Source organism: Aythya marila (genome assembly GCF_965140915.1).
Source record: "Aythya marila genome assembly, chromosome: 4".
NCBI lineage: Eukaryota > Metazoa > Chordata > Aves > Anseriformes > Anatidae > Aythya > Aythya marila.
In genome coordinates, this window is record NC_139045.1 from 63378178 (window position 1) to 63405339 (window position 27162).

Genomic DNA, 27162 nt, shown 5'->3' on the forward strand with positions numbered 1-27162 from the left:
TTTTGTCTCAGACCATCAGCAGATGATCAAATGTTTGGAGCTTTATCAGTATGGTCAGTGAGCTAACCATGGTCATGAATTTGTTTATTCCTGATTTTGAGCAGCATTCTTGCCCCTATTTTATGCCTGCTGTCAAAAGTTTGCTGCACTTATAAGCCTGTATTTGGAGGAAAATCTGCTAATACTTTTCACAGTGAAAATGTTTCATTTGGCACTGTCTGCTCTCTGTGTCTGATATGTTGTTTTTTCTTCCTTACCTGCACCAGTGCAAACTTCATTTTGCTTCCTTTGGGGTGAACAAATTAAAAACAACAACAAAAACTCTATTCTCTTGGTGATTCTCATCTCTCAGTAACCTTTGCTGCTTCTCTTCAGATAGCAGCCAACACACATCACTGTAGATGTGTAACAGAGATAATCAATCCCATGGGAGTTAAATAGTGCAAAAGTAATTAGGGATGCAGACAAGGTAATTCATATTATCTGTGGAGGTAATTCTGTTATTTGAAAATTTTTATGCCACTTGTGTGAGCAGATTAATACTCAGACTCCTTTCAATAGTTGTTCATTTTGTACTTGGTGTAAGCAGAAGGTATTATGCCTTAGTTTATGGGTTTTTTTGTTTGTTTTTTCCACCTTTCTTTTGTAGGCATATCTCTGAGTGCCCTTCCCATGTATTTGAGTGAAATATCTCCTAAGGAAATCCGTGGTTCATTGGGTCAGGTCACAGCAATTTTCATCTGTGTTGGTGTTTTCACTGGGCAAGTTTTGGGGCTGCCAGAGATATTTGGGAAAGTAAGTACGCAACAGACATTTTCCGTGAAAGAACACAAGCATGTTTAAAGAGCAGTATTTTGGTATTTTGACAGAATTCCTTATGAAAATGGGGAACAGAACCATTGCTTTTTTGTTTTGAAGCACTTAAAAATGTTTTCTTCCATATCATTTAAAAGAGTGTGTGTGAGTTTGGTAGATGTTGCAACCAGTTTTAACATCTTGAGCGGATTGTGTGTGCATATGCATGTTTTCCCATCCCATCCCCTTTCTTAATATACATTTATTCATGCTGTTTTCCTGTTTCTTTGATTGCCATGGAAATGCTTAGGAGTTTTTGTGTATTTTATTTATAAGTTTTCAAAGTGAGATAGAATAGAAAAAGTCTTGTTTTGAGTTTGTACAAGAAGCTGACTCTTGCCCAATAATTATAGCGCTTTTTGTCATGCACTCGCAGGTGCAAGAGCAGAGTTAGTGTATACCTTTATGTAAAGAGAATATCTGTTTAAGGATATCTGTAGGAGGTTATCTTGCTCCCATAGGCTGAGATTAACTTGGTGGCCACTGGATGTCATCATTACTCTGAACAAATGAAGTCAAGGTTTATTCAGGCTAGCACTTGGAAATACTTTTCAACCAGAGATGAGTCTTCAAGGCAGTGCGGAGGAAGTGTCTGCAGCAATCCTCTTGCAGTGAAACTTGTACTAGGAATCCCTTCTGACAGCCAGCAAAAGTAGTAAACAGCTGAAAAGTGAGGAGAGCTTGTCTTCCCATGTCCATCTAAATTCAACTCCTTGTAAATACATGATAGCATCTTCCCTGACACCTTTATTTTTGTATGACCAGCTCTCTTTTTCTATCTTTTTATCCTTGGACTTACTTACCTAACGTTCTATGATTCTATGATCTTGTTAAACTCTCCTGAAGGCAAATGTTTTGGTTCAACTTACCCTTTAATTGAAGAACAGATTACTTCCCTCTCTCCCCTTTTAAGGCAGCCGATCTTAGGTAAAAACTTAAAATGGCTTTCTGTAATGGCTTCTGTAATGTCCCTTCTCTTGCTCTGAAAGCTAGTGCATTACAAAAGAGTGCTTAGAATATATGTCATCTCTTAAACAGTAGATATTTTTTTTTCTAAGCATGCACATGCTTTTAAAGTTGAGGTGTCATGTGAAAATTCTTATTTTCCTGCCAGGTCTCTGGGTTATTTTGAAAAGGATATACTTATTCCTTAATTTCATATTACTCTTGCTCTTTTTGTTTCTGTTCTCCCCTTCCCTCTGTCTTAATTTTTGTCACTCCCAAATCACGCAGATTACAATTCTGCTTCTACAAACTGCTTTAGTATTCTGTTAGTAAATACTACACCATTAAAGTTAGACATTATATAAGAAGAAATATACTTTATCTGTGGAATTCATCATTTTCAAGATGAGTAATATCAGTATGTAAAAGGAGCACAATTTTGGCTGGCGTGAATTAGCATAGTTCCAATGAAATTATTGGAGTTGGCCTGATTTTTCCAGTTGGGTATGTGGGTGTATTTTCCTTCTAATGCATTAATAAAATTTAGCACCAAGGGAAAACCTCAGGCTGTTTGAAATGTTATTCCCTAGTGCAGTCTTAGCCCTCTTTGAAAGCTTTATCAAGATTTCTTTTGGTTTCAGTCAAGCCAGGATTTTTTTCCATAGCTTTGTGTGGTGTTCCCCATGATATCAGTGGGAGTTTTGCACAAGGAACAAACCGTTGCCAGAGGAAATTGCTGCAGAGGGTACATCTGAGGAGTTCACTTCTGTTGAAATTGGAAAGAACCAAAGATGGTGTCTTCTTTGAGTTCTTTGGTTCTTGCAAGACTCTCCTCCTCCCCTTCTCAGCAAACATCTTGCCGTGATTCTGTGAAATTTCAGTTACTGTGTTTGATCATGTTTGAAAGTACATTCAAGACATTTGCTGACTACCTTCTAGATGTCAGCTTCTCACTGATTAATGTTGTGGCTTCTATAATGATGTGAAAGCTTATCAAATTGCTCCCAGAATACCTATTTTGTTCTCCTTTTTCTTCTGTTGGAGAAACCTTTGATGCACTTGAAGTGAGGATAGTATTCCAGATCCACAGCCACCATATTTCAGAGATGGTTTCACATTCATGGTATCTTCTTAATGATTTCACTTGTAACTGTAAAGCAAGCACTTCCTTTCCTCAGAATTCTGAGGCAGTTTCCATTACAACTTAAGCCAAGGCTGTAATATGATGTTCTGTGATATAATTCTACATTTGAATGGTAAGCTCCAATCTGTGGGAGCTTGTCACCAGTGATCAGCATTCTGTGCCACTGATTGCACTAGTATTTGGAAAAAAACACTTTTGATAAGTCCATCTAGCAATGACCAAATTTTAATTATCATGGCTTAAAGCCTCACATGGAATAGTTTTCATTGTTCTGTGGTTGGTCGCTTTTTTCTTTCAGAGTTGGTTGTAAATAATGGTAATGTGAATAATGTAAATAAGTTGCAAATATTCGTCTTCCATCATGATTTCATGAAAATTTTCTCCTGAGGTCTGTCATGTATTACTTGTAACTTAAGCTAATTGAAAGGTTATTAATCATAGTATTTAAGCTGTGATACTTTTGAAGAAAGGAGGAACAAAGACCAAGTTGGGCATCTTGCTGGAAGAGACTGTTTGGAACAGGAAGGGACATGGGGAGAGCTGCAAGCATGGCTTTTTATAAGAGGAGATGACAAGAACATTGCTTGCTTGGCTGAGGAAATAGAGGGAAGGGAGAAGATTTGACTGCACCTTGTTAATGCAGAAGGAAGAACTAACGAGGGAAGAGCTGCTTAATCTGAAGGACAGTATTGCTACAAGAAGAACTGTTTATAAATGCTCTGTGAATAATTGCATGCTGAAATTCAGCAGTGATGTTTGGAACAGACTTCTGGCTGAAGTAGCTTGAGCAGAAAATTTAACTTTTAAATTGGAACTTGATGCATTTATCTGGATTATATGAGGTTGTTGCCTTCAGTGGTTCTGTAGAAGTCTTTCTACAGAAAAGGAAAGCATTTACATAGACTTTGGGGCATAGCCTTACAAGCCTTTATTAACAACCTGTTTGGTAACTTCCTCATTTGTCAAATGCAACAGTGTTCCTTTAAATGTGGAAATGTGATTAAAACTAGCTCTGAAGCTCTGAGTATTACTTGAGGCAATTCAGAACATGCTTACTTCTTTTTGTGTCAAGTAGGTTAAGCAGCCCCAAAGTGATTTTTAGTAGTCTTTTATTTATAAAGCCTCACACAGGTGAAGCAGGAGGCATGTGCACAGACCAAGATTTGAGGCTGGGGGGCAATGGTCAGGTTTCAGTTCTTTGGCTATGTTACTGCACTGCATGAATGCAAACCTGACAGTTTCAGAGCTCATGCAGAAAATATGTGAAGCACTGAAGTGAAAGAGTAGGAGAGCAAGCGCTCCTCCTCCCCCCCAACCCCGAATCCAGTTCCCTACTTCCTAGACTAATTATGTCATAATTTCTCCTTCAGAAAAATTACCAATGTTTGTCTTAAAGGTGGTTGCTTGTTTTCTATCATTACAGCCTTCCCAAGCTTTCTACTGGAAGTGTTGATGGTTGAGAATCTAATTTAATTCTTTTATCTTTTTGTGGCTAATTCTGTCAATTTATCCTCATTTTCTTTTGGTCTTTTGGTCACTCTGACTTTTTCCCCACCTACTGAAGTGTGCTCACTTTATCCTCATCACATTACTTGTGATTTTTGTGTTCATAGAATATCCTGAGTTGGAAGTGACCCACAAGGATCAACAAGCCCAGCTCCTGGCTCTGTGCAGGACCACCCCAGAATCATACCCTGTGTCTGACAGCATTGTCCAAACACTTCTTGAGCTGTGGCAGGCTCTGTGCCATGACCACTGCCCTGGGGAGCCTGTTCCAGTGTCCAACCACCCTCTGGCTGCAGAACCTTTCCCTAACCCCCAGCCTGACCCTCCCCTGTCCCAGCTCCATGCTGTGCCCTCAGGTCCTGTTGCTGTCCCCAGAGAGCAGAGCTCAGTACCTGTTCCTCTGCTCCCCGCTCCCCTCGTGAGGGAACTGCAGACCGCCATGAGGCCTCCCCTCAGCCTGCTCTGTTCTGGGCTGAACAAACCAAGGGATATCAGCCACTCCTCATAGATCTTCCCCTTTGTACCCTTCACCATCTTTGTAGCCCTCCTTTGCACACTCTCTAATAGTTTTATGTCCTTAAGGTTAGTTTCAGGTTAGATCATATCTTCTAGTAAAACAGTCTCTGTAATCTCCTTCTTATCCTAGGTGTCTTCCTCTATATTGATTCTGGTTTTAAATTTAAACGCAAGCAAACAGTTACAGAGATAACTCAGATGAGATGAAATTACACTTTTTTTTTTTTTTTTTATTAATCTAAATATTCCTTATTTCCTGATTCTTCTGGAAATGTTTTGGTTGAAATATTCTAGATATACATATTTTTCCACATCATACCATATGGACAAGAACTTGGTAAACACTACTACATCCAATTTTTAAATTATAGTATAAAAGAACAGATGCAAGAAATATAATAATGATTCTAAAACTTGAATACAGACATTCTTTTGGTTTCTGAATATATAGGCTTTTATTCTATTTGTCTCCAAAGGTACTAATTTTAGAGTACTGAGTCTGAAGAATGTGTTCCTAGTGTGCAATGTTTACTAAGAGTGATTATTCCAAAGCAGAAAAGCTGCAATCATGACACTGGTCCTCTGCTGCTGTGCTTTGATATTATTTCCCCTATCTTAATTCCCTCACATTCACCCAAATCCCAACAACTCTTTTCATTAAAGGTTCTGATTCTGACACATCCTAACCTACGGGAATCCATATCTACTATGTTTCTGTTGAGGGTCGAGGAATTATGTTATGTTAAATCTGGCTGGTGATCAGAACACAGAGCACAGCTACTTTATATGCTGGTGACCTGCTTCTCTCCACAATCCTGACTGCTGTGAATAGCAGTTTGTTTTCATTTGCTAGTATCTTGTTCTAGCCTTCTCTAGTCCACAGCCATTTATTCTTCAGGAAGCCCTGGCAACTGTAGATGACAACTTGATTCTGTCCCTCAGGAATTGAATCATGTTATCTGCCATAAGGTGGGCACTGAATTACTGCTGCTGGCTACAAGATTATTTCATTTGGGGCATTTTTGGTTGTATAGCATGTGCAGCTTTCTACATATTTAACTGAAGGAGAAAACAGATATTTATGATAAAGAAAAAGTATTTCAGACCTGTCACTTTATAAAAACACTGCCCTTCAGGTGTTTTCGCTTTCTCTTTCTTTATGTGATTCTGCAACTAAATAAGCCAGAGCATTTTTTCTGACGGATTGTTCCCTACAGATCCTTTGCCAGTGCATTGTCAACTTTAGTTCTGAAAGTTCAAATTTACTTTTACGGTCTCAGGGGAATATTCCATGGCCTTAATTCTGGCGTATTCTGGGTATTCTCAAATGGTATCTCTCTGTAAGCAACTCATCTGTTTCTTCTTGCATGTAAGCTTGTGTCCCACTCCAAAGGTTTTTCTTAGGTTGGTAACATTTTTAAAATGTTTTAGACTACCAAGCTGATTTTTGTCTATTGCTTCAGCTTCTTTAATGAAGGTGGGCTTTAATCTTTCCTTTAATGATGGAAGATATAGTTTATGAATATATTTGCTGTAGTAACTCATTTCATATTTGTTATGCATTGACCCTCAGTATCTTTTCCATTTTTGTACAGAAATGAGAAAGGGTAAAAATATTTCAGTGTGTGTGTATTCAGGACAGGTAAAACTGAAACTGCTGCATGTTGTCATTTTTTCCTCAGACTTTGCCTTTCAGAGCCCTATTTCCTGTGGTGTGTAATGTTTTGCTAAGGTATAGTTGTTTCTCCAGCAATTTCCTCTAGTGGCTGCCTGGCTCTGGCTGCTGTTTAGACCAGAATGTCTGTCTGCCATGGGTAGGCCAATGGAAAAATAGATCTTGTTTACTTCAGGAGTCTTATTTTCTATACTTCAAGTCTTTTTATGTCATACTTGTCTAGCTAGATTGCACTGTGTCATGGTGAGTAGCATGTCATCCTAGAAGCCTTGCTGTGCTTATCTCCAAAGGCCTATTAGGGCAACACTTTCTGAACAATACCTATTGCTGCTGTAGGTGTATCCGGGGGGGGAGGGGGAAACCAAAAAAAAAAAAACACCACGAAAATAAAGCAAATGGAAAAACTGCTGAAAGTGTGGTAAAATTCATGATGTGTCCATCTCTTGAATGATACAGGTAGTTTTAGTCACTCTATTTTAACAAGAACAATACAAGGTACAGGACAGAGCAGCAGTGATCAGAGGCAGGAAGGGCTTCCTGAAGAGAAAAGACTTGTTTAAGGTTTGATGGCTTTTATGTGTAACCCCATGTGGAGTAAACAGATTTAAAAGGAAGAAAAAAAAGTATCTGAGAGAAGACCCAAAACTTTTCTTCTGAATACATCTTGAAGTGATACACTGCATTTTTTTTTTTTAGATTTTTCTCTGCCTCTTCTAAATACATTCAGAATTTGCTATTGCTACAATTTACTAACTCTTTATTAGTTAGATGTTGTCTTTTGTCATTGAAACAACATGAATTGTAGTTTATATTCTACTTTTTGAGGAATTTGAACAGCTTTAATGCTGTCTAGCAATTACCTGTTTATACAAAAGGAATTGGAAATAAGTCTGTAACATATGATGATACTAGGCAAAATCCTCCCACAGATCTTTTTTTTTTTGTAATAGCAGAAAAAAAATAAATGTTGTTGATGTAAATATCAATTTTTATGGCAAAAAGAACTAAATTTGGTAAAGGACTAATGAACTTAATCTATACTGTAGCTGTACTTTATGCTAGTAAGGCTAGTAAGAAAATATAACTGTGATGAACCCCTTTCAAGTTAGTTCTTCTTTCAAATAGAATAGTGATTTATTTATTTATTTTTAAATCGAACTGTAAGAACTTCTGCAGATTGTCAAACTTGTCAAACTATAATTTTCTTTACAAAGACTCTTGAAAATGGCATATTTGAAGTGATAGATTGTTGTGTACTTAGGAAAGTTTATATAGAAATCTTTCATAATGCTTTACTAAGTTCTTTCAAAAATATTTCTTCACTTGCACTAAAATAGACAGTGATGAAATAGGCAGTTTTATAGACTGTTTAGTTGAAGTCTGTTCCAAAAACTAAGCTTTGACTTTACTTGTCAAAGCTTCATTTTTAGTGTTTTTTTTTTTTTCCTTGTTTTTCTTTTTCTTTTTAACTGATCCTTCTTCTTGACTCTTGACTGACATCCAAGGACTCCTTAAAAACTGTCTGCATATTACAACTGAGAAAAAGCAATTCAGAATTGCTCTGGGGACCCACAGATGTTGTCGACGGGAGGAAGACACAGACGCTCAATATGAGTGAACAGTGAACTTCAACTTTCATGGATAACTCAGTCGCCTTTTATCTAGTTCGAACATAATCAACTCATACATATTGCAAAAACTAAGCTCAGCATTGGCTAACATTTCCCGCTCTTTTCAGTTTGTTCCTCCTTCTTTTAGCCACCGTCCCGCCTTAGGGACTTTCCCAATCGCTCAAGGGCATCGTGTCCTTGATCCTGATTGGCTCTCAGCCAGCTGCGTACGTGCCAGACTCATGTGAGTTGAGTACGGTACTTCACTAGCCCATTGCCTCCTAACTGCCCAACATCCACGTGTCCTATTTCACTTAACCATTCCTCCACACACAGACTGTAGAGGGACACCAATGACCAAATGTCTGCCTGAGATGCTCTTTAAATGAATCTTACTCACTAGCATTATAATACAAAATAAGAATCAATCAGTCCTCCTCATATTTTTCTGTGACCTCTTTTGTTCTATACATCTATTTTCCCCTTGAACCACGAGAGCGACTATGGCTAAAGGTATTTATCTTTCAATGTATAACTGAGAATTTATATCAGAATATAGACCCAAGAGCTCTTGTGGAAGAAAGAGATAGAGGAGAACTTACACAGGTGAACACTAGCCACTGTGTGAAGCATCTTGGAAATGAAAGCTAAATGCTGTTTACATAACACGAGAACAAGATTTTGTTGCTTCCATTAGAGTAGGACATACACTAGTTTCCCAGAATCACTCTATTTCCCAGAATGTCATATTTGTAATGAATACAAATATCTCTCTGTTTAGAACAGAGAAGTATAACACCTTCATTATGTCTAGTCATATTCCAGAAATACAACAGAATCACAGAATTGTCTAGATTGGAAGAGACCTCAAGATCATCGAGTCCAACCTCTGACCTAACACTAACAAGTCCTCCACTAAACCATATCCCTAAGCTCTACATCTAAACATCTTTTAAAGACCTCCAGGGATGGTGACTCCACCACTTCCCTGGGCAGCCCATTCCAATGCCTCACAACCCTCTTGGTAGAGAAGTTCTTCCTAATATCCAACTTAAAACACCTCTGACACAACTTTAGCCCATTCCCCCCTGTCCTGTCACCAGGCACATGGGAGAATAGACCAACCCTCACCTCACTACAGCCTCCTTTAATGTACTTATAGAGAGCGATAAGGTTGCCCCTGAGCCTCCTTTTCCCCAGGCTGAACAAACCCAGCTCCCTCAGCCACTCCTTGTAGGACTTGTTCTCCAGACCCCTCACCAGCTTCATCGCCCTTCTTTGGACTCACTTGAGCACCTCAATGTCCTTCTTGTAGCAAGGGGTTCCAACAAAGTGGAACACAGGCTAGTTGGAGGCCATTAAGTGTACCCCAGGGATCAACCTGACTAACATGTTCATTATTGATCTGGATGATGAGGAAGAATGCACCCTTAGCAGGGTTGTTGATGACACAAAACTGGGAGTAATAGATGTTATTGCCCATTGGTTTTCCTTCTATCCAGAGAGACATGAACAGGCTGGAGAAATGGACAGAGAGGAACTTCATTGAAGTTCAACAAGGGGAAGTGCAAAGTCTTGCACCTGGGAAGGAACAACCAGTACATGCTGGGGGTCACCCAGCTGGAGAGCAGCTTGGCAGAGAAGGACCTGGTGGGCACCAAGTTGAACATGAGCCAGCAATGTGACATTGTCAAAAAGAAGGCTAATGGCAGATTGACCTGCATTAAGAGGAATGTTGGCAGCAGGTCAAGAGAGGTGATCCTTTCCTTCTTCTCAGCACAGGTGAGGCATAACCTGGAGCACTGTGTCCAGTTCTGGGCTCCCCAGTACAAGAGAGACATAAATGTACTGTAGAGATACCAGTGAGCCAGTGAGGGGAGATGAAGATGAGGAAGGAACTCGAGTGCTGCATCCAGGTTGGGGCTCCCAGCAAAAGAAGGATGTTGACCTGTTAGAGCAAGTCCAGAGGGGGGCCACCAAGATGATCAGAGGGCTGGAGCACCTCTCCTATGAAGAGAGTCTGAGAGAGCTGGGGTGGTTCAGCCTGGAGAAGGGAAGGCTCTGGGGACACCTCATTGTGGTCTTTCTGTACTTGAAGTGGCTTATAAAAAGGTTGGAAACCAACTTTTTGGTCAGGAAGATAATGACAGTACAAAGGGTAATGGTTTTAAACTAAAAGAAGGTAGAATTAGGTTAGATATTAGGAAGAAATTCTTTAATATGAGGGCAATGAGGCACTGGAATAGGTTGCTCAGAGAAGCTGTGGATACCCCATTCCTGGAGGTGCTCAAGGCCAGGTTGGATGGGGCTTTGAGCAACCTGGTCTAGTGGAAGGTGTCCATCATGCAGGAGGGTTGGAACTATATGATCTTTAAAGGTCCCTTCCAACCCAAACCATTCTGTGATTCTATGGGAAAAATAAACTAGGAACTAGGTTCATCAGTGCTGGTCCCCCAATTTTTTTTTTTTTTTTTTTGTTTAGGAGTTGCCTAAGTTTGGAGTAAGCTTCATTAAATATTGAGGAGGAGTTTTCAAATTCCTGTGTAAATGCAATGCCATTGAGACAGACTTACAAAAGGTCAGTCCAGTCTACCCTGGTCCTTATCATTCCTCTGAACAGCTGAGCTTGCACAAAGTTTCTTAGAAGCAGACAAGCAAAGCCTCTTCATATTCTTCTAGTAAAATGCAAAACTCTGACCTAAAGACTAGAGCATTCCCCAGAAGAATGTTTTAAAATGTATCTTAAGGATACAGCAGACATATTGGTACTTGTAAATGGCTGCTCAAATCCATAAGGGGATGGTATCTCCTAATTGTAGCTCACAAAAGCAGCTGTACAAAGATACAAATTTCTAAATACAATCTTAAGGAAAAAAACAAACAAACAAAAAGAACTTTCAGTGCTTATTTAGATAATCACAGATTTCAGCAGGTGCTTTTCTGAGCCTGCACTTCTGTAAACTGGTACCAGACATGTCAATTAAGAATTACTTGAGATAGAGATTTTTAAGATGACAATCCTTTTTAAAGTATTCTCTTAGTCCCTTCTTTTAAGAAATGGGAAATTTCTTTCATCTTTTCAGAGTAACACATAAGACACAGAGTTACCTATTGCTGAAGCAATTTCCATGTCCTGTATCAAAATATTTGCTCTTAACTGCAAGCTATGAGTTGCTGAACAAGGGCTTGGAGGTCACCTTACCCAAAAGTTGAAGGGAATTTGCTGTGTAGTCACCAGGATAGAAAAGCATGGCCTTGGTCACACTGACAAGGATACAGATATGCTGCCAGGGCCCTTTGGGCTATTGCATATTCACAGGACAATTTTCAATACTAGATCAATAATAACCATGGGATGAGAAGGTCTGTTCTGTTACACCAGCCCTGTTGGTAGGATGTGGTGGGTATTGTTGGTATATTTATAATGGAGACATTAAGTGAGGTATTTTGCTTATATCTACTGTGGACCAGCTGAGGTTATGTATTTACTAGGGATCATAAATCAACATTTTATTGGTTCCCCCAGACAGACACAAAGGTATTTATTTGTTCTTTTTCTGTACAGAACTCATTAAGTAATGCATGGGAAAACAGCTGTGAGTCTTTGTAAATGCAAATGAGTTTCATTCCATTAAAGTTGTGCTGTGAGGCTTAAATTCCTGCAGTTTTAGGAATAACACGTGGCTGATTGGCATTGTGTAATATCCAAATGTTCCAATTTTGCATTGGGTAGGGGAACGTCCTGTAGGAGAGGATTTGTCTGAGTGTGGTTATAGAAGAAAAAAAATAATATATGTATTTATTTATTTTTAGACTTATTGCTGAACAGCAGACAATGCCAGCGCATCTAACATTTGGATGATAGTTTCTCATCTTTGAGGATTTTCTCATAGACAGTTGAAACAGTGCCCACCTAACACTTGAGATGATGAGGTTTATATGTAGGTGTACTTTATTTAACTAGATCAGATGAAAAAACAGTGGATAAGCCTTATTGGAAAGAAGGCCTTCAACAGGTTTGAAGTAAAGAAAGATTTCAAAATACCATGAAAGTTGAGGGTAGTTATTCATAGTTTGTCAGACAGCTTTCTCTTGATCCACCAAAATAATAGTTAGCACGTTGAACTAAACACAGAGTAATTGTTTTCCACTTATATTTAAGGTTTGACTTTTTGCTTTTGTCAGATTTAGAACCAAAAAACTATCAAACAAAAACAAACAAACAAACAAAAAACACTAAACAAACAAAAACCTTTTTCCACCTATTGTGGTTGACTTACTAAAAAGCGTGTTTACGAACCTCATCTTATCTGGTAGTAGTTGGACTCCACTTCATTAGTTTATGAGTAGGTATAGACAAATATTTAGATGATGTCTCCTTAGTGTCTGAATATCTGATAATATCTGGTATCTGATAATATTTACAAATCTGTTATTAAGGAATAAATCTGAAATGACTTGACCTGTGGCTTCCTTCCCAGTGTGCTTCACAGTCTGGGAAGATAATGACCACTTAAACCTTTTTGAAGGTTCTGGATGATTAAAATTTCAGTTATAATTCCCATTGTCCTTTATAAAATCACCCATTACTGCAAATTCATGTCCTAATATGTAAATTTGTCCTTTACAAATTGGATATTAATACTGTGGTTAAATTGGTCAAGCATCATAGGGTAGCATGCAGTCATTAGAGTTGAGTAGTATTTTGTAGACTTGCATTTCTTAGTTTGCTTTTGGAACCATTGACAACAAATAAAATCAGGAGATATATACTGGATTGGTATTGCACCTTTGAGGTTTTTTTTATTATTATTTAAAATAAATGTCAAATTAAAATGATTTTTTTTTTAATCTAAACAAGATTATTGCTTTTAAAAATGTGTCAAGATAAAATGTTCAGCTATTTCAGTTGATCTTAAAACAGCAATTGCTGCCTGTTTGTTTTAAATTATTTATATATTTTTCTTAACTTTTATATACCTTATTCTAACATTTATAACTTTAGTTTGGCAAAATACAACCACACATGCACACAAAAAATGACATACACTGTAATTTCTAGATGTCCTGAAGCATCCTGCCTCACCTCCTGCTGCAGCCCCAGAATGATACAGGTCTCTTGAGTTTTGTGTGTCACATCTGCCAGTCCTATGCAGATATATAAGGTATACTACAGCATCAAAACGATACATACACTATGCTCAAACAACTGGATGTTATCCTCTTCAATTACTTTAATTTACTATTTTATACTGTATTATTATGTATTATTATTATACTGTATTATGGAAGTTAACCTGATCCCACATGCTTTTCTGCAATGAAGTCTGTCAGAAATTCTGTGTAGCTGCAATATACTTTTTATGTTTATTTCTAAATATACTCAAGTTATGCTCACTGCTGAAAATAATCCCATCTGAAAGCTTGCTATTTCCTATTGCTATTTTTCAGAAATGAATAAACAAAGTAGGCAGCAATTATGCCATTTAAGTGTTAGGTAAAAAATAAATAAATAAATAAATAAAATTAGCAATTGTTGACTCCATTAAAAAGTTGAACAAATAGGCATTATGGTAACTCTTAATTTTCTGTCTCAATATGGACAACATGATCTAACAAGCAATTTAATGAACATGAGGTCACAGAATTTGGACACCAACCATTTTCAAGACTGTTCTAAGTCCTGATCCAAAGGTGATTCAATCTGTAACAAAAACCTCCCACTGACTGCTTTGAATTTTAGATTAGGATTGTACAGCCATAAGTCTGGTAACTTTATATAGTGTATAATACCTGGAAAGATGCTGAGACTTGAGTAGTAGTGTTGTCAAGCTATATCTATAGTAGTGACATAGAAATAAACATCCACATGGGTGCAGAATTGAGGGGAAAGATGTGTACTATTTGGGTTACCTATGTTTTAAACAAGAAAGTAAGCAATTCATAACTCTGTCATTAAAACTTATTATGACAAATGGGGGTTACAAGTTGTATGCAGCAGGGATGCAAGTGTTGATTGATGAAGTTAGCTACCTCTGCAGGCAGAGGAGGCTGTAGAGACAAGACTTGGAATGGCACCAGGAAAATAAGAGGAAGGCAGTTAGTTGTCTTGCACATTACACAAGTAGCTGGTCTTAACTGCCTCATGTTCATCATACCCTTGACTTGCAGAAAAGACAATTTTAATGCTAAGAAATTAGTTCCACCTTGATGCTTTTTCAGTCCTTGGCCCCAAGCCAGTAAGGTTGTCCTTTACCATCAGGAGTATGTTCTGTGGAACAGTAATGGATGAACAAAGAAATGCAAGACTTGTGCAAGATTTTCAGTTTTGCACATGCAAGTAAGTCTACTCAGCCCGTTTGGAGCAGGGATGTGATTTTTCTGTGTGACAAACAGAATATTTGTGGTATAATATGAAGTTTTCATACTGAGTCTCTATTAAAGAGGATAAGATTCAATTACTTGAACACATCGCTATACGGTATTATTTTGATGCCCTAGCACACCTTAGAAGTCCGCATGGGACTGGCAGATGTAACACACAAAACCCAAGAGACCTGCATTATTCTAGGGCTACAGAAGGAGGTGAGGCAAGATGCTTCAGGGCATCTAGAAATTACAGTAGATGTAATTCTTTGTATGTGTGTGTGTATGTGTGTGATTATATTATGCCAAAATAAAGTTGTGAACATGTTCCCAATTCTTTTAGGAATATGAAAAAGCAGATAAATCCATCTTGTATTAGGTGCTGTTCTCCACATACAAAATGGGGAAAATGTGTCATTTTTCATAAGAAAAGAATTATGCAAAAAATCATTATTGCTGCTAGTGTTAACTGTTTTTGTAAACCCGTCATAACCCATTCCCCACTCCCAAAGGAGTTAATTCTAGAATAAATATTCAGAGGAGTTGTGAATAGTGACTGGTAAATGGACATTGAATACCTTCTCATGGACAAATCATATTTCATGCTGTGCATTGAATGAGAAAAAGGGGTAGTGACTATTTATGCTTCTATATTAAACATATTGTTTTAATTTAATCCAAAAGTTTCAAGCAGTAAGCTAAATGAGCCCCTGATATTTCCATGAGGTGGCATGGCTGTTATTCTTTTAAAGGTATGCTTTCAAGAAATTATGTGTATATATATACACACATAATACACACACATATATATATGTGTGTGTATATATATATACATATACATATGTATATATACACAAAGAGTAGAGTCTGTGGCAGTCATGTGTTTCCTAACTCAGTCTTTTTGCTCTTATTACACATCTTGTCTAGTAGACTTATTTGGCCTAATCATTTTTTTCTAAAAATGAGTATCCATGTGTGGGCCAGTACAGCACTTCTTCTCACCTCTGTTTTATGACCCTGACAACATCTTTTTTAATTTTATATGTATATGTATATTCTTAGCCTTTCCTGTGTGGAAAGTGTCTTCAAATTTTATCAATAAAATCTTCCTAATCAACAAAAAATTTAAATGTAGCCAGAGCTTAAATAGGTCATTGAAGTCCATATAGTTCACTAGTCCATCTGTCAGCAGTAACCATCGTTATTTTCCCCATGCCAGTTTATTTTCCACGTTTTAATTGTTACAATATGTTTAATTTTCTACTTTTTAATTAGTAATTTTCTGACAATAACATTTGCTTTACTGTATTCTGATAAAAGTTAATCTTGTCTAATTGATAAACCTGTGTCATGTTTTTATCTATTTTTTTTCCCACCATGTGTTTCTACAGCTTTGCACTTTATTATATCAAACTGTGAATGAGTCTGTGGATGTCAAACTTGCTCTATTATTTAGCTGTCTTTTGTAAATAGATCAAAGCTCGGTTTTTTGTGCTCCAGCCTAAGCAAATATTCACAATGTGACAGTTTAAAATCTTACAATCTTGACAAGTTATTTGTACAAGTTCTAAGCAGGTGATGAGTCAAGTCCTCTGTAATTAAAATATTTATTGCTTTTCTCAGTTTTTCCTGAGATAAAATGTGTTGTTTTCATTTCTCTCAGTAATTTCTGTGTTATTGTCCTTACTGACAGCTGAGGCAAAATGTTACAGTGTTTTCTAAGTGACGCCTAAAATGTCTTTTCACCTTATTACTTTTTCTGAACATTGTCCCTGTTTGTTCAGATTCTATTAATCCTTAAAAAGGTTAGGGTACCCTACTTTTCTCTGCTTCCTTTAATTCTTTTTATAGGGTCTAATTCTGCTTGATCTTCAGCAATGTGTACTTTATACTTTCAGACCAACAAGTGTAGCTCTTTTATGTATCTTTTTAAACTCAGTTTAGTCCTGATATTTCTTTTCTGTATAGGGATGAAGAATCTGAATATGGATAATGTTAATTAAGAGAAAAGCAAGTAGAACCCATTCCAAATGGATGGAAACATTTCCACTAAACTCAGTGATTTACCAATGTTTGTTGTTGTTGTTTCTGTAATATGCACACCGTTAAAAATGAAATAAATTTCTTAACCTTCCTATCAAAATGAAATGTTTGCCCCTTATCTAAAGGGCAAAACAGCAGTTTTATCACAAATGTATGAATTTGATTCAATTACAAGTTCAGAAATGCTCGAATTTCCTTGTAGAATGTTTAGAAGTGTAGAAGTATATTTCTGATTGCTTTACCTTAATTTTTTTTATGAGTTAGCATAATAAAAAGTAAATATAAAATCTTTCATAGAGGAAATAAAGGAAGCTCAGTGTTTTATGTAGTGAAAATAAATGCCTTATTATTCTGTCAAGTTCTTAGTTATTGTGAATGATAAGTTCAGAAGTTTAGTTTCATTCATAACTTTTTCAAAATAACATTTTCCGAAGTGTTACTTGAGAGAAAACTGAACTGAAAAAGCATGCACTATGTGAGACTGTAAAAAGTTTGAAAGATAAATCCAAATTAAGTCCCAAAAGGATGACAGAATTTTAATCATAGCAATATACAGTAGAGGGTTTGTTTGTTTGTTTGTTTGTTTTAACTTAAAGAATCCTTGGCATTGTGGACAAAAACTACTCAATCAGCACATCATATTTCCTGTATTTTTTTTTTTCTAGAAGTACTGTAAAAGCCTTCTAAACTTTATTACGCCTTGTAAACTTTTTGTATGATATGTAGAAAGAGTATTTCTATTATAGGAAGTAATCATGAGAGATTACATAAAGTTATAAAAGAAAATCCATTGTTTTGTATAAAATAAATGCTTCCAGGCAGATACAGAATACAACTGATCAGACTGCCTGTTTTCTTAAGTTTCTTTACAATCAGGTTCCTGTTTTGTATATGCAATTTATTAGTTATTCTTAAAGTCTTAACCTAAGTTTATATTTCAATTTTTTAAAATAAGACTGGTGATTGTTCATTCATAAACAGACTATTAACCAGTCTTAATGCTCCTATACTAGGTAAATTTCTTCAATTACCTGAATAAAAAAAAAATAAAAAAAAATGAAGGAAGTTAAGGAAGAGGTTCTTGAAGTCCTCATGGTAACAGAGGCTCTGAGGAAGACTGATAACATTGAGATTTGAATTTTTTGAAAAATCCCATTCTCAAACTGTTTTGCTATCTCTGGATTTTTTTTTGTTTTGTTTTGTTTTTCTTAAAAACAACAACAACAACAACAACAACAACAAAAACACAAAAAACTCCCCTCTTACTCTGCCTGGGAGTTATTAAATGAGCTCATGTCCCAGTTCAGAATCTGAGCACAGTTTACATCCTCTAGCATGCAGTGCAGTTGGATCACTGAAGTGAGAGAACATAAAACAAAAGCTGTCAACAGTTTAGGGGCCTTTTGAACTTTGATATGACTGTGGAAAATTATGTTGAAATAAAATTTATTGAGTTCTCTATAGGGGAATGTGGGCTCTGGATGGATAGATTCATTCTGAGGGAGAAACTGGATCCAAAGCTCTAGTGCCTTTCAAAGTTCAATCAGACAGGATGCACTGCAAGCTGCTTTTGATCTAGCCAAGTTTTTGAAAATGTGCTAGACATTATGGCTGAGCAGTGGGCCCACTGAAGTCTCACCAGGCTTTTCAATTAAAAACCAAGTCTCAAATTAGAAAAAAATTGAATTAAATAAATGAATGATGACCTTTAATGAGAAAACTACTATAGAAAATGAGTCTTGGCATTAGACAATTGAAACAGAAGGTATCTTAAGAACATGGACAGATAAAGGACCATATTGTTGAGAAAATAATACTACAGGCACCTTTCTTTTCCAGCTACTTGTTAGTATTTTCTTTTTGGAGTAAACCCAGAGAGCTAGATATGCTCTCTTTAAAGCATTTCCCAGCCTTTTACTGAAATGGTTTTCCACAGATGGCCCTCTAAAGCTAGTTTTAAATAATTAGTACATTTGAGGTTGCTAACAACTTTATTTCATTTGATTTCAAATAGAATAATGCCCCTTTTTTTCTTTTTAATTTTTTTCCTTTTTATTTTTTTTAACAAACAGATTAGAGTAAGAGACAGCTATTTGTAACTATATGAAGATACTTCTGTACCATTCATTTAAGAAAATTCGGGATATTATTGTGAATGAGGATGACTTGTAGAATATATATTTGAGTATATATCAAGATTTTTGTGTGTATGGTTTTTGATGCTGAAGGAAAGGAAAAGTATGTTTTCCAGGTCCCCTTTCTCTTTTTCTGTTTCTATAAGTTGAGGAATTAAATTCTGACTTCCTCGGCCCTTGAGTAAGGGGATCTGAGGGAAAAGTGTTCAGACTGCTTACTGATCTCAGGAAGAAGACATTACTCTGCTCATTGGCACGCTATGTCAAATGATGAAAAGTTACGGCATTTCCATTGTAGCTATTTGTGTTCCTAGTGTCAATACAGGAGAATATTAATGACTACCATCTTTGTTCCTGTTTACAGGAATCTCGGTGGCCTTACTTATTTGGAGTGATCATTGTTCCTTCATTGGTACAAGTTGTGATTCTGCCTTTTCTTCCTGAAAGTCCTCGTTACCTCCTACTTGAAAAACATAATACCAGCAAGGCAGAAAAAGGTATGAATTAATACTTGGTTTCTTGTAAGAAAGCACTTTTATTGTAGGGATGCAGGCTGGAAAGAAATTTCAATATCACAGTGTAAGCAGAATATTTTAACAAATATTCTCTTGACAATTATTTTTCCCTTGCTTTCTCTATTTGTCTTTATATGTCTGTAAAAATAACTGTTTGCTTTTTTTTTTTTTTTTTTTTTTTTTAACGAATTTCTCCGGCAACCTGACTGTAGTATTATGCATGATGATACAAACTTACCCAACTCATCCTGCTGCTGTGTATCAGCCACTACATGCAGTGTTCACTAGGGAGGGTAGAGGTGATTCTGGTCTTCATGAGTGTCTATTTATATAGAGTCTTTGCTGTTCGGCTAACAAAAACACTGATTCTCTTTCTGGGTTTTGTTCCATAGTCACTGTGTTAACCATGTGTTCTGCAACTCCATAACCGTTGTAGATCTAATAAAGACCTCATACACCTATTTAACTGAAAATATGCAGTACTCCTATATTGCTTACTTCAGTTTCACAGACACAGACCAGAATATTTTGCTCTTACTTAGCAATGCATAAAACAAAATAAAAAATTACTTTTGTGATCACAGCTGTTGTATACTCTGCCCCAGTAAAATTACTATGGTCAGTTATAGCTTCCAATGTATCATGATGCTATTGTTGAGAGAATGTTGTAAGTCTGTTTTTACTTTTTATAGCAATACTTTTAAAAGAGGAGTAAACAAAGAAGAAGGGAAGCTGTTTGTAATACCAAAATATTTGTGGAACATTACTGTGTATTAAAAATTATTCCTGAAAACTTAAATATAACCTTTAGCATTTTCATTCCCTAACTATCTGTTTAGGAAATTACTTGCAAAGTGTGAATTAGCCTCTGAAACTTTAATTTCATGCTACAAGATTATTACATTTATGTAACTCACTCTGTCCTCTTTCTTCTACTGTAAAATGAAAAAACGACCATTTTGTTTTGACCAGCACTCTGAAATGAAAATGACACACTAATGAAAGTCTCCCATGTTGTCTCAGTTTGGTGTTGAAGAACTTTGTAATAGAGCCTCAGACATTTAAAGATATCACTCCATGTTTTTTTTTTGTTTGTTTGTTTTGTTTAAAAAAAAAAAAAAAAAAGCAAAAACAACAAGGATTTGCAGGGACAACAGAGTTTTGATGAGGCAGAAAAGAAGTTTTCCAGGGGCCATGAAGGAAAGGGTTTGCTTGCCAGCCATGGCAGACCATCCTGCAGGGAAACCATGGCAGAGAGCTTGGGGCAGACTGTTGAGTAGCTTCGCCTGGGCTTAGAAGAAATGCCTTTGGGCGCCAGATTTAAACTGGCTCAGTTCTACCTGATAAAACTGTAGATGTATTTCTTAAGCTATGTCTGGCAATAAGCCTGCATATGTGAAGATATTGCATAATGTCAGACTTGCTTTAGGGATCTATTCAGAGTACTGTCGCAGTGCTTGGAAACCTCACCACTGAAGGTGAATCTGGGCCTCTTGTAGGTAGAGATTAAAAAGTGTAAAAAAATGTCATGAAAATAACTCCACCTGCTTGGAAATTCACACCACTTACTGTCACTTGTAATGGGCCAACTGCAGTCTGCTATGTTTTCAGCATACACATTCTGAGAATGATTTAAAAACTACTCTAGAAGCAATGGAAATAGATTCTTGGAGTAGAAAACATCAGGACAGCTGTTACCCATACCTTATTGCCAGTGATTGGTTGTTGAAATGAAATCGTTTCCCCACCCCAGTACATGCAGAGAACTTCAGATTAGGCATAAACTGAGCCTGAGCTGAGTATCTGGAGTAATGCAGTAGAATAATGAAAGCAAGGGGGGGGCAGGACGGGGGGACTTTGTGATGAATAACTGTGAATAGACAGTCAAGAAAAATCATCTGCATGTTAGCATTATCTCTGGAAATGGGGGAGGAAAAGCCTGAGTATTAAGGAGACCAGAGGAGTTTGTGGATTATTAAAAAACCTACTGCTTGTAAACCATTAATGACCATGCAGTATTGTCCATTATAATGATGACTACAGTAATGCTCTTGAATTATTTGCCTCTTAGGTTAGATCTGCATATTAATATGAGAAATGTGCAGGTCTTTCTTCTGACTAAATCCTTTTTATTTTCCACAATGGATCAAGGCTACTCATGCAAATATCATACATTGCACTCTGGATTATATCTTGTTGGATAAATATAAAACTATTATTTGTAAAAGGTCTACCGTATTTAAGGCAGATGACTATATTAGTCTTTTTATAAAATACTCTATTAAAAGTTAAAAAAAAAAAAAAAAGTAAATGCTTCTAAAATAGAGATGACAACATTAATCTTCCTAATTATTTTAGAGTAATAAAAATCCAATGGGATAATATAGGTCATTGAGTTTCCACTGAGTTCTGCGCCTGTTTTTGTCCCTTCCTTTTTTTCTGCCCTCAGGAGATAACCAGACTATAGCTACCAAAACACAAGTGACCTCATTCTCTATTTTGGCAGCAATGTAAAAGAGCACAGTGCTTTTAAGTGGCAAATAAGAGCCTGAAATAGGGAGAAGGACCAAAGTGATGAAAAAGAGGAGATGGGTTTAGAACAGGCTGGTGCTGTGTGTGAACATAGACCACACCACCATGAGACAAGCTATTCCACAAGCTCAGGAGTAAGGAGTCTCCAGATGAGTGATATCTCCTGAGCAATACCAGCTAGGTACCCAGTTCCCTACTTTCTCCTTTCTAACCATGTAAACTATGTGGGTAGCTGAACTGAAGTCTTGCCTGACTGATTAGCCATATGGACACTGGCTGACTTGCAGTTGTTTGCTGCTGAAAGCACTGCTAACAGCCAAGCACTGCTTGTCTTTCTGGAGTCACCATCCTATGATGGCTTCCTGAGACCAACACGAACTGAACTATATCCCATGTTTGTGATTGACTGCTGAACGTGGGAGAACTGATTTATCTATGTGAGACAGAATGACTGAATAGACCCACAGCAAAATTTATACACCTTCTTTGTTCAATAAGTCTGGTAATGGAGAGAGGGAAGAGCCATTCCATCTACCCTCCCAGCTCCCCTCTCTTGAGAAGAAAAGAAGGGAGAAAAAAATGCCTGACGTTTAACTTATGTGGTCCTTCTTCATAATGCTCACCAGGCAGTGGAGGAGAAACAGATACTCAAATGAGGAAGACAAATCTGGAAGGAAATTGTTATTAGATTGCTAGGGAGCAGTAGGAATAAAAGGCAACAGGACAGAAACAGGAAGAAAAAGAAATCCGTGGCTGTGATTACATCAGGCAGTTTACCATCCAAACTCTAGGAGAGCGAGACAGGAATTTGATATTAGTTGATTATTTGTTGCACGCCAAATGGATACCTGGTCTGTGTCTGTGGCTACCAGGTAAGATGCAATACAAATAAAACCACTAGTAGTATTGCAATAAAAGGGAACAGCTTTCTGACTAACAGCATTGTTTATAGGTAGCTTCATTTGGACACCTGATGTATTTCCTTTGAAGACTACTACTGCAAAGAGGAAATCTGTATTTTCAATACAGCTAGAGTAACGTGTCATGTAAACCAATAACAGAAATCAGTTGGCATCCTAGCTTGCCAGAGCACCATAACAATGTTATATCTTAACAGTCAAATAACTTGGATATACTATCACAGCAACATCTGTTGATGACGTACAAAATCTGTTCATTTGGTATGTTCAGCCATACATTTAAACTCCCATAGTTATGAAAAAAACATTGCACCAGGTATAACACAAAGTGTGATTTAAATATTCATAGAGACGTATTAGCGTTGATATCTTTTGATGCAACAGAAGAACAAAGCTGTTTCTGATTTATAAAAGAAAATAGTTAATTTTTTTACAAAGACCTTCACAGGGCCCACATGTATAGGAGCCATACTGAAACCAAAGTTACTACAGGAAAATGTTGTTGTAAATGCAGTGCTTTAAGTGAAGTTGTTAATACTGACAGAAAGTTCATGTATGATTCATTTCTGTTTATGTGTGCTTTTTATATGACTCTAAGCATTATAAGCTATGCTTATTGGAAAGAAAGAGACAATCATGACTTCTAAACTTGCTGGCTCCATGTCAGATGGTTGGTGACTGCCAAAAGCTGGAGTGATCACAGTGTGTCTGCCTTGTTTGTAAGCTGTTCCTAAATCTCCTGTCTTTCATAAACATTTCTTGGTTTACTGGACCTATGGTACAACCCAGTTTACCAGTTCCTGTGTTATTTGTGGGTAGCATATTGTTATTTGGTTTTATCTGTATACCTTGGCTAGTTTCAAGTGGACCTGAATAGGCCTATGATAGTCTGTGCAACCAGGTGTAAGAACAGGTAAAGATGTAATCCCAAACAAGATGCTAACATACAGATCTCTGACTTTTTTTACTTACAAGAATGAAGTGGCACATGGGAAAAGCCTAAAACCTTTTGCTTACAGTTATATTTACTTAATTGGAATAGCAAAATAGAGATTTATTCTTAAACTTGTCTATGTTACATGTTAGTAGTAGTTAGTTAGTAGTTAGTTAATATTTTGCTACATTTAAATAGCTGTTTAAATCTCTTCTAGCAAGGTACATCCAAATTATTCTTCTGGCTATACAGTACTGTAATAAAATCAGTGGTATGTGAAAACAGTCCTTTTTCATTTTGCCAAATATTTTTATGATGTAAAGTTACTACCAGCAAATTGCTACTTATCTGATTCAGAAGTACTGAAGTTATCTTTCTGCAAATGCTGAGGCAGACAGTGAGACTCCCTGTATGTCCTCCACCACTCAGAGAAGAATTTTAAAGACACTGGGTTTTAAGGTACTTCATAGTCAGTGAAGTGAACATGCATGGGAAACAGATGACAATAATATTCATACAATATTTATGTTTTGTTTTTTTTTTTAAAAAAAACTTTTTTTTTTTAACAGCATGAGTTATTACCCTACCTAGTACCTGTGACCACTTATCTTTGCTTCTGCTTTATTATACATGAGGTTGGCTCTATTCTGTAAACCACAAAATAGAATTTTGATTCTTTTAAATGTCTTCTTAAAGTCTGCATACTAATTCTAACAACTGCTTCCTTTGCACACTCATGGAAGTACTACAGTAGGAAAAAAAAAATAAATTAGTAATTCCATGTGTGGCAGAGTTCTTCAATACCCAGCTTCAGTTAATTTAAAGGCCTGGTTGGTTTTAAAGATGGTACAGATTTATTTTGTCCAGACTTTTGAACCACCTCCAAATGTTTCATCTTAGCTGAGATGAATAAAAACTAGGGATGTAAATGGAAAGCTTTCCTATCTCCTTTCTCCTTGACTGGAACCATCCACTTCTTTTTCTATTTATAAAGACAGTGTACCAGCCTTTGACAGCTGAGTATCTAGGACCTTCTGGTCCGAGAGAATTAAAAAGAAATCTGGAAAACTTGTTAAAGTTGTTAGAACTATAACTCCTTAGATGGTTGTATGCATGAGGAGGATACAGACATGATAACAAGACATCCTTAAAGAAGGAAGCAGACAATAATGGAGGGAAATGAGTTACTGCAGTGGGGATAGTAACAGCAACTGTGATTCTCAGTGCCAATAATGCATTGGTTTAAAATGTGAAATAAATAGAATTGAACTTCACAAATTAAAAGACCTTTGAGTTTTCCCATCTCCCTGCTAGTGCAGAATTCATTTCCATATTAATTATGTATAAAAGTGTGATTCTTACTATAATGAAAAAGCATTAATGAAATAAACTTGAATGTAGTGCTTAGCTGGAAAACAGGTTTCCAAGTTTTAGTGTTGTCTACTGAAAACTATGCATGAGTAGCATAACATTTTCTTAGCATTTCTTGACTTGTTAATTTTAAGTATCTGTCAAAGTTTCCAGTTGGCATTTACATTTCTGGTGCTAACACCATGAAGTAGGAAAAGAAAGCAGGTCTTAACACCGGAAGAGAGGAAAAAAAGCAGGTGTCTATATATTTCTTGCCTTTCACTCGGTAATTTTTCGTAATTGTTTTTGTTTGTTTGTTTTTTAACTTCCTGGTCCCTCTAGAAATACAGCAGGCTCCCTTGTGCAGAAAAGACAGATTGCTTCCTTTTTACTTGACTGCACCTACATTTTTGACTTGTGTGCCCTACAGGAATGCAGAGGATTCTAAGGACAGGAAAAATAAAGAAAATTGTGCACTGACCTAATTTACACCGATAAAACAGATGCTTAAAAATCTATGAGAATAATTTCAAAGAAGATAACTGTGGTATATGCCTTGTTATTTTCATCTTTATCTGATTATTTTTTTATTTATTAGTGCTCTAATAATACTGAAAAATGTGTAATTTAAACATAAAACATTAACTGTAACATACTGGAGGCATACATTGTTCTAATTTTACATTTCCTGTCATAGCCTTTAAATACATAACACTCATTTTAACAAGTGCTTTGAAATGTCATTTAATAAGTGGGCAGTGACACAAGTACAAAACTCAGCAGCTTAAATTCTTGGTTTTGAGGCCTGAATTTGTTATCTCATTTCTGATTATAAGGCCTAGGTGAAAAGATGGCTCTCATGCTGTCTCAGGGATTTTAAAAATTCTGACCTCTACTTTCCCAGGAGAGAAACGAATATCAGAATAAATGAATGTTATGAAATGACTCAGCACCTGGAGGTGGTGAATATTCGTCCCTTAAAAAACGATGCCTCTTGTTAACCAGAGTCACATAATGCCTATTAAAATGCAGTAGAAAAGTTAACCACATATGAAAGTCTTGGCCCAGAGTTTGAGTTCCCCTTACAGCCCAAGTGGGAGCCAGGCAGTGTTCAGCATGGTGCATTCACCAAAGGGATGGAGCAAGCTGCTCTGGGTTGAGCATCAGCTCGTTATGTGGCCTATACTTCACAACATCAAAACAACACTGCTTGGCCTTTTGCCATGCTGGGCAAAAAAAAACAAAACCAAAAAACCTTCAAAGCCTGAATCCAGGTGTTTTAGTCTTGACTAGTAAGTGTATTTGGCTTCCTTGACTATCCACATCCTTTTTGTGATCCAAAAGAACGGAAACTTAATGAAAAATATGAAGATTATTTATTTATGTGCAAAGCAGTGGATAAGACAGAAATGGATTTGGGTGTTATGATAAATAAGTCAATTTATTCACTTAATAAAAATAGCTCATTATTTCCTTTAGAAGAAACATCTCTAAGTGACCTGCTGTGTAAAGGATTGTTTTTTGACTTAGCGTCCTACTGGGTCACAAAGGCTTGTTGCAAGTGTTTATTTAATGTAATTGTTTCTCTGCAGTCAGTTTAAGATGATGAGCATTTTAAATATCACTTAAAAAGCCAGCCCCTGAGGTACGTTCATAAAACTGTGATGAAAATATCATTGATTTATACTTTGTCAGTAAAACAGGATTGATGGAGAAACACCACCTCCATTAGGAGGTATTCACTTGCAGCACCTTTTGGAGAAGGTGTGAGATGGAAAGACAGGGTTGTTTGGTTATGTTTACCAGGTAAATTCACTCCCATGTCTCTATTGTTGTCAAATAGAAAGTCTTGAGCTGCTTTGGATAAATCTTTCTAATACTAAATACATTGAAGAAGTTAATTCTTGTCTATGTACTTTTAAAAATGAGATAATATGAAGGTTTGTAGCTATTCTTTTCAAATGCCTACTTTTTTTTTTTTTTTCTGTTTGTTATTTTTTGTTTTAACAGACATGCCAGATTCTTACATATTATTACTACTCTATCCAGTCTATCTTCAGCAATAAAATCTGCTCTATAGTTTGGTTTGCAAAAGTAGCCATGTCAAATAATGTTA

The 27162-nt window shown here is 36.6% G+C and overlaps 1 protein-coding gene across 3 annotated transcripts in view; it reads left to right on the plus strand.

Moving 5' to 3' along the window:
- Positions 1-27162, plus strand: part of SLC2A9 (solute carrier family 2 member 9) — a 127918-nt gene that overhangs the window by 42510 nt on the left and 58246 nt on the right. For all 3 annotated transcript variants that reach the window (XR_014317385.1, XM_082759073.1, XM_082759072.1), the window contains 2 exons: positions 650-795; positions 19160-19292. Coding sequence is in view for 2 of the 3 variants with exons in the window: in XM_082759073.1 (XP_082615199.1) it covers positions 650-795; positions 19160-19292 (279 nt within the window). In the remaining variant the exon portion in view is untranslated. The remainder of the gene's footprint in view (positions 1-649; positions 796-19159; positions 19293-27162) is intronic.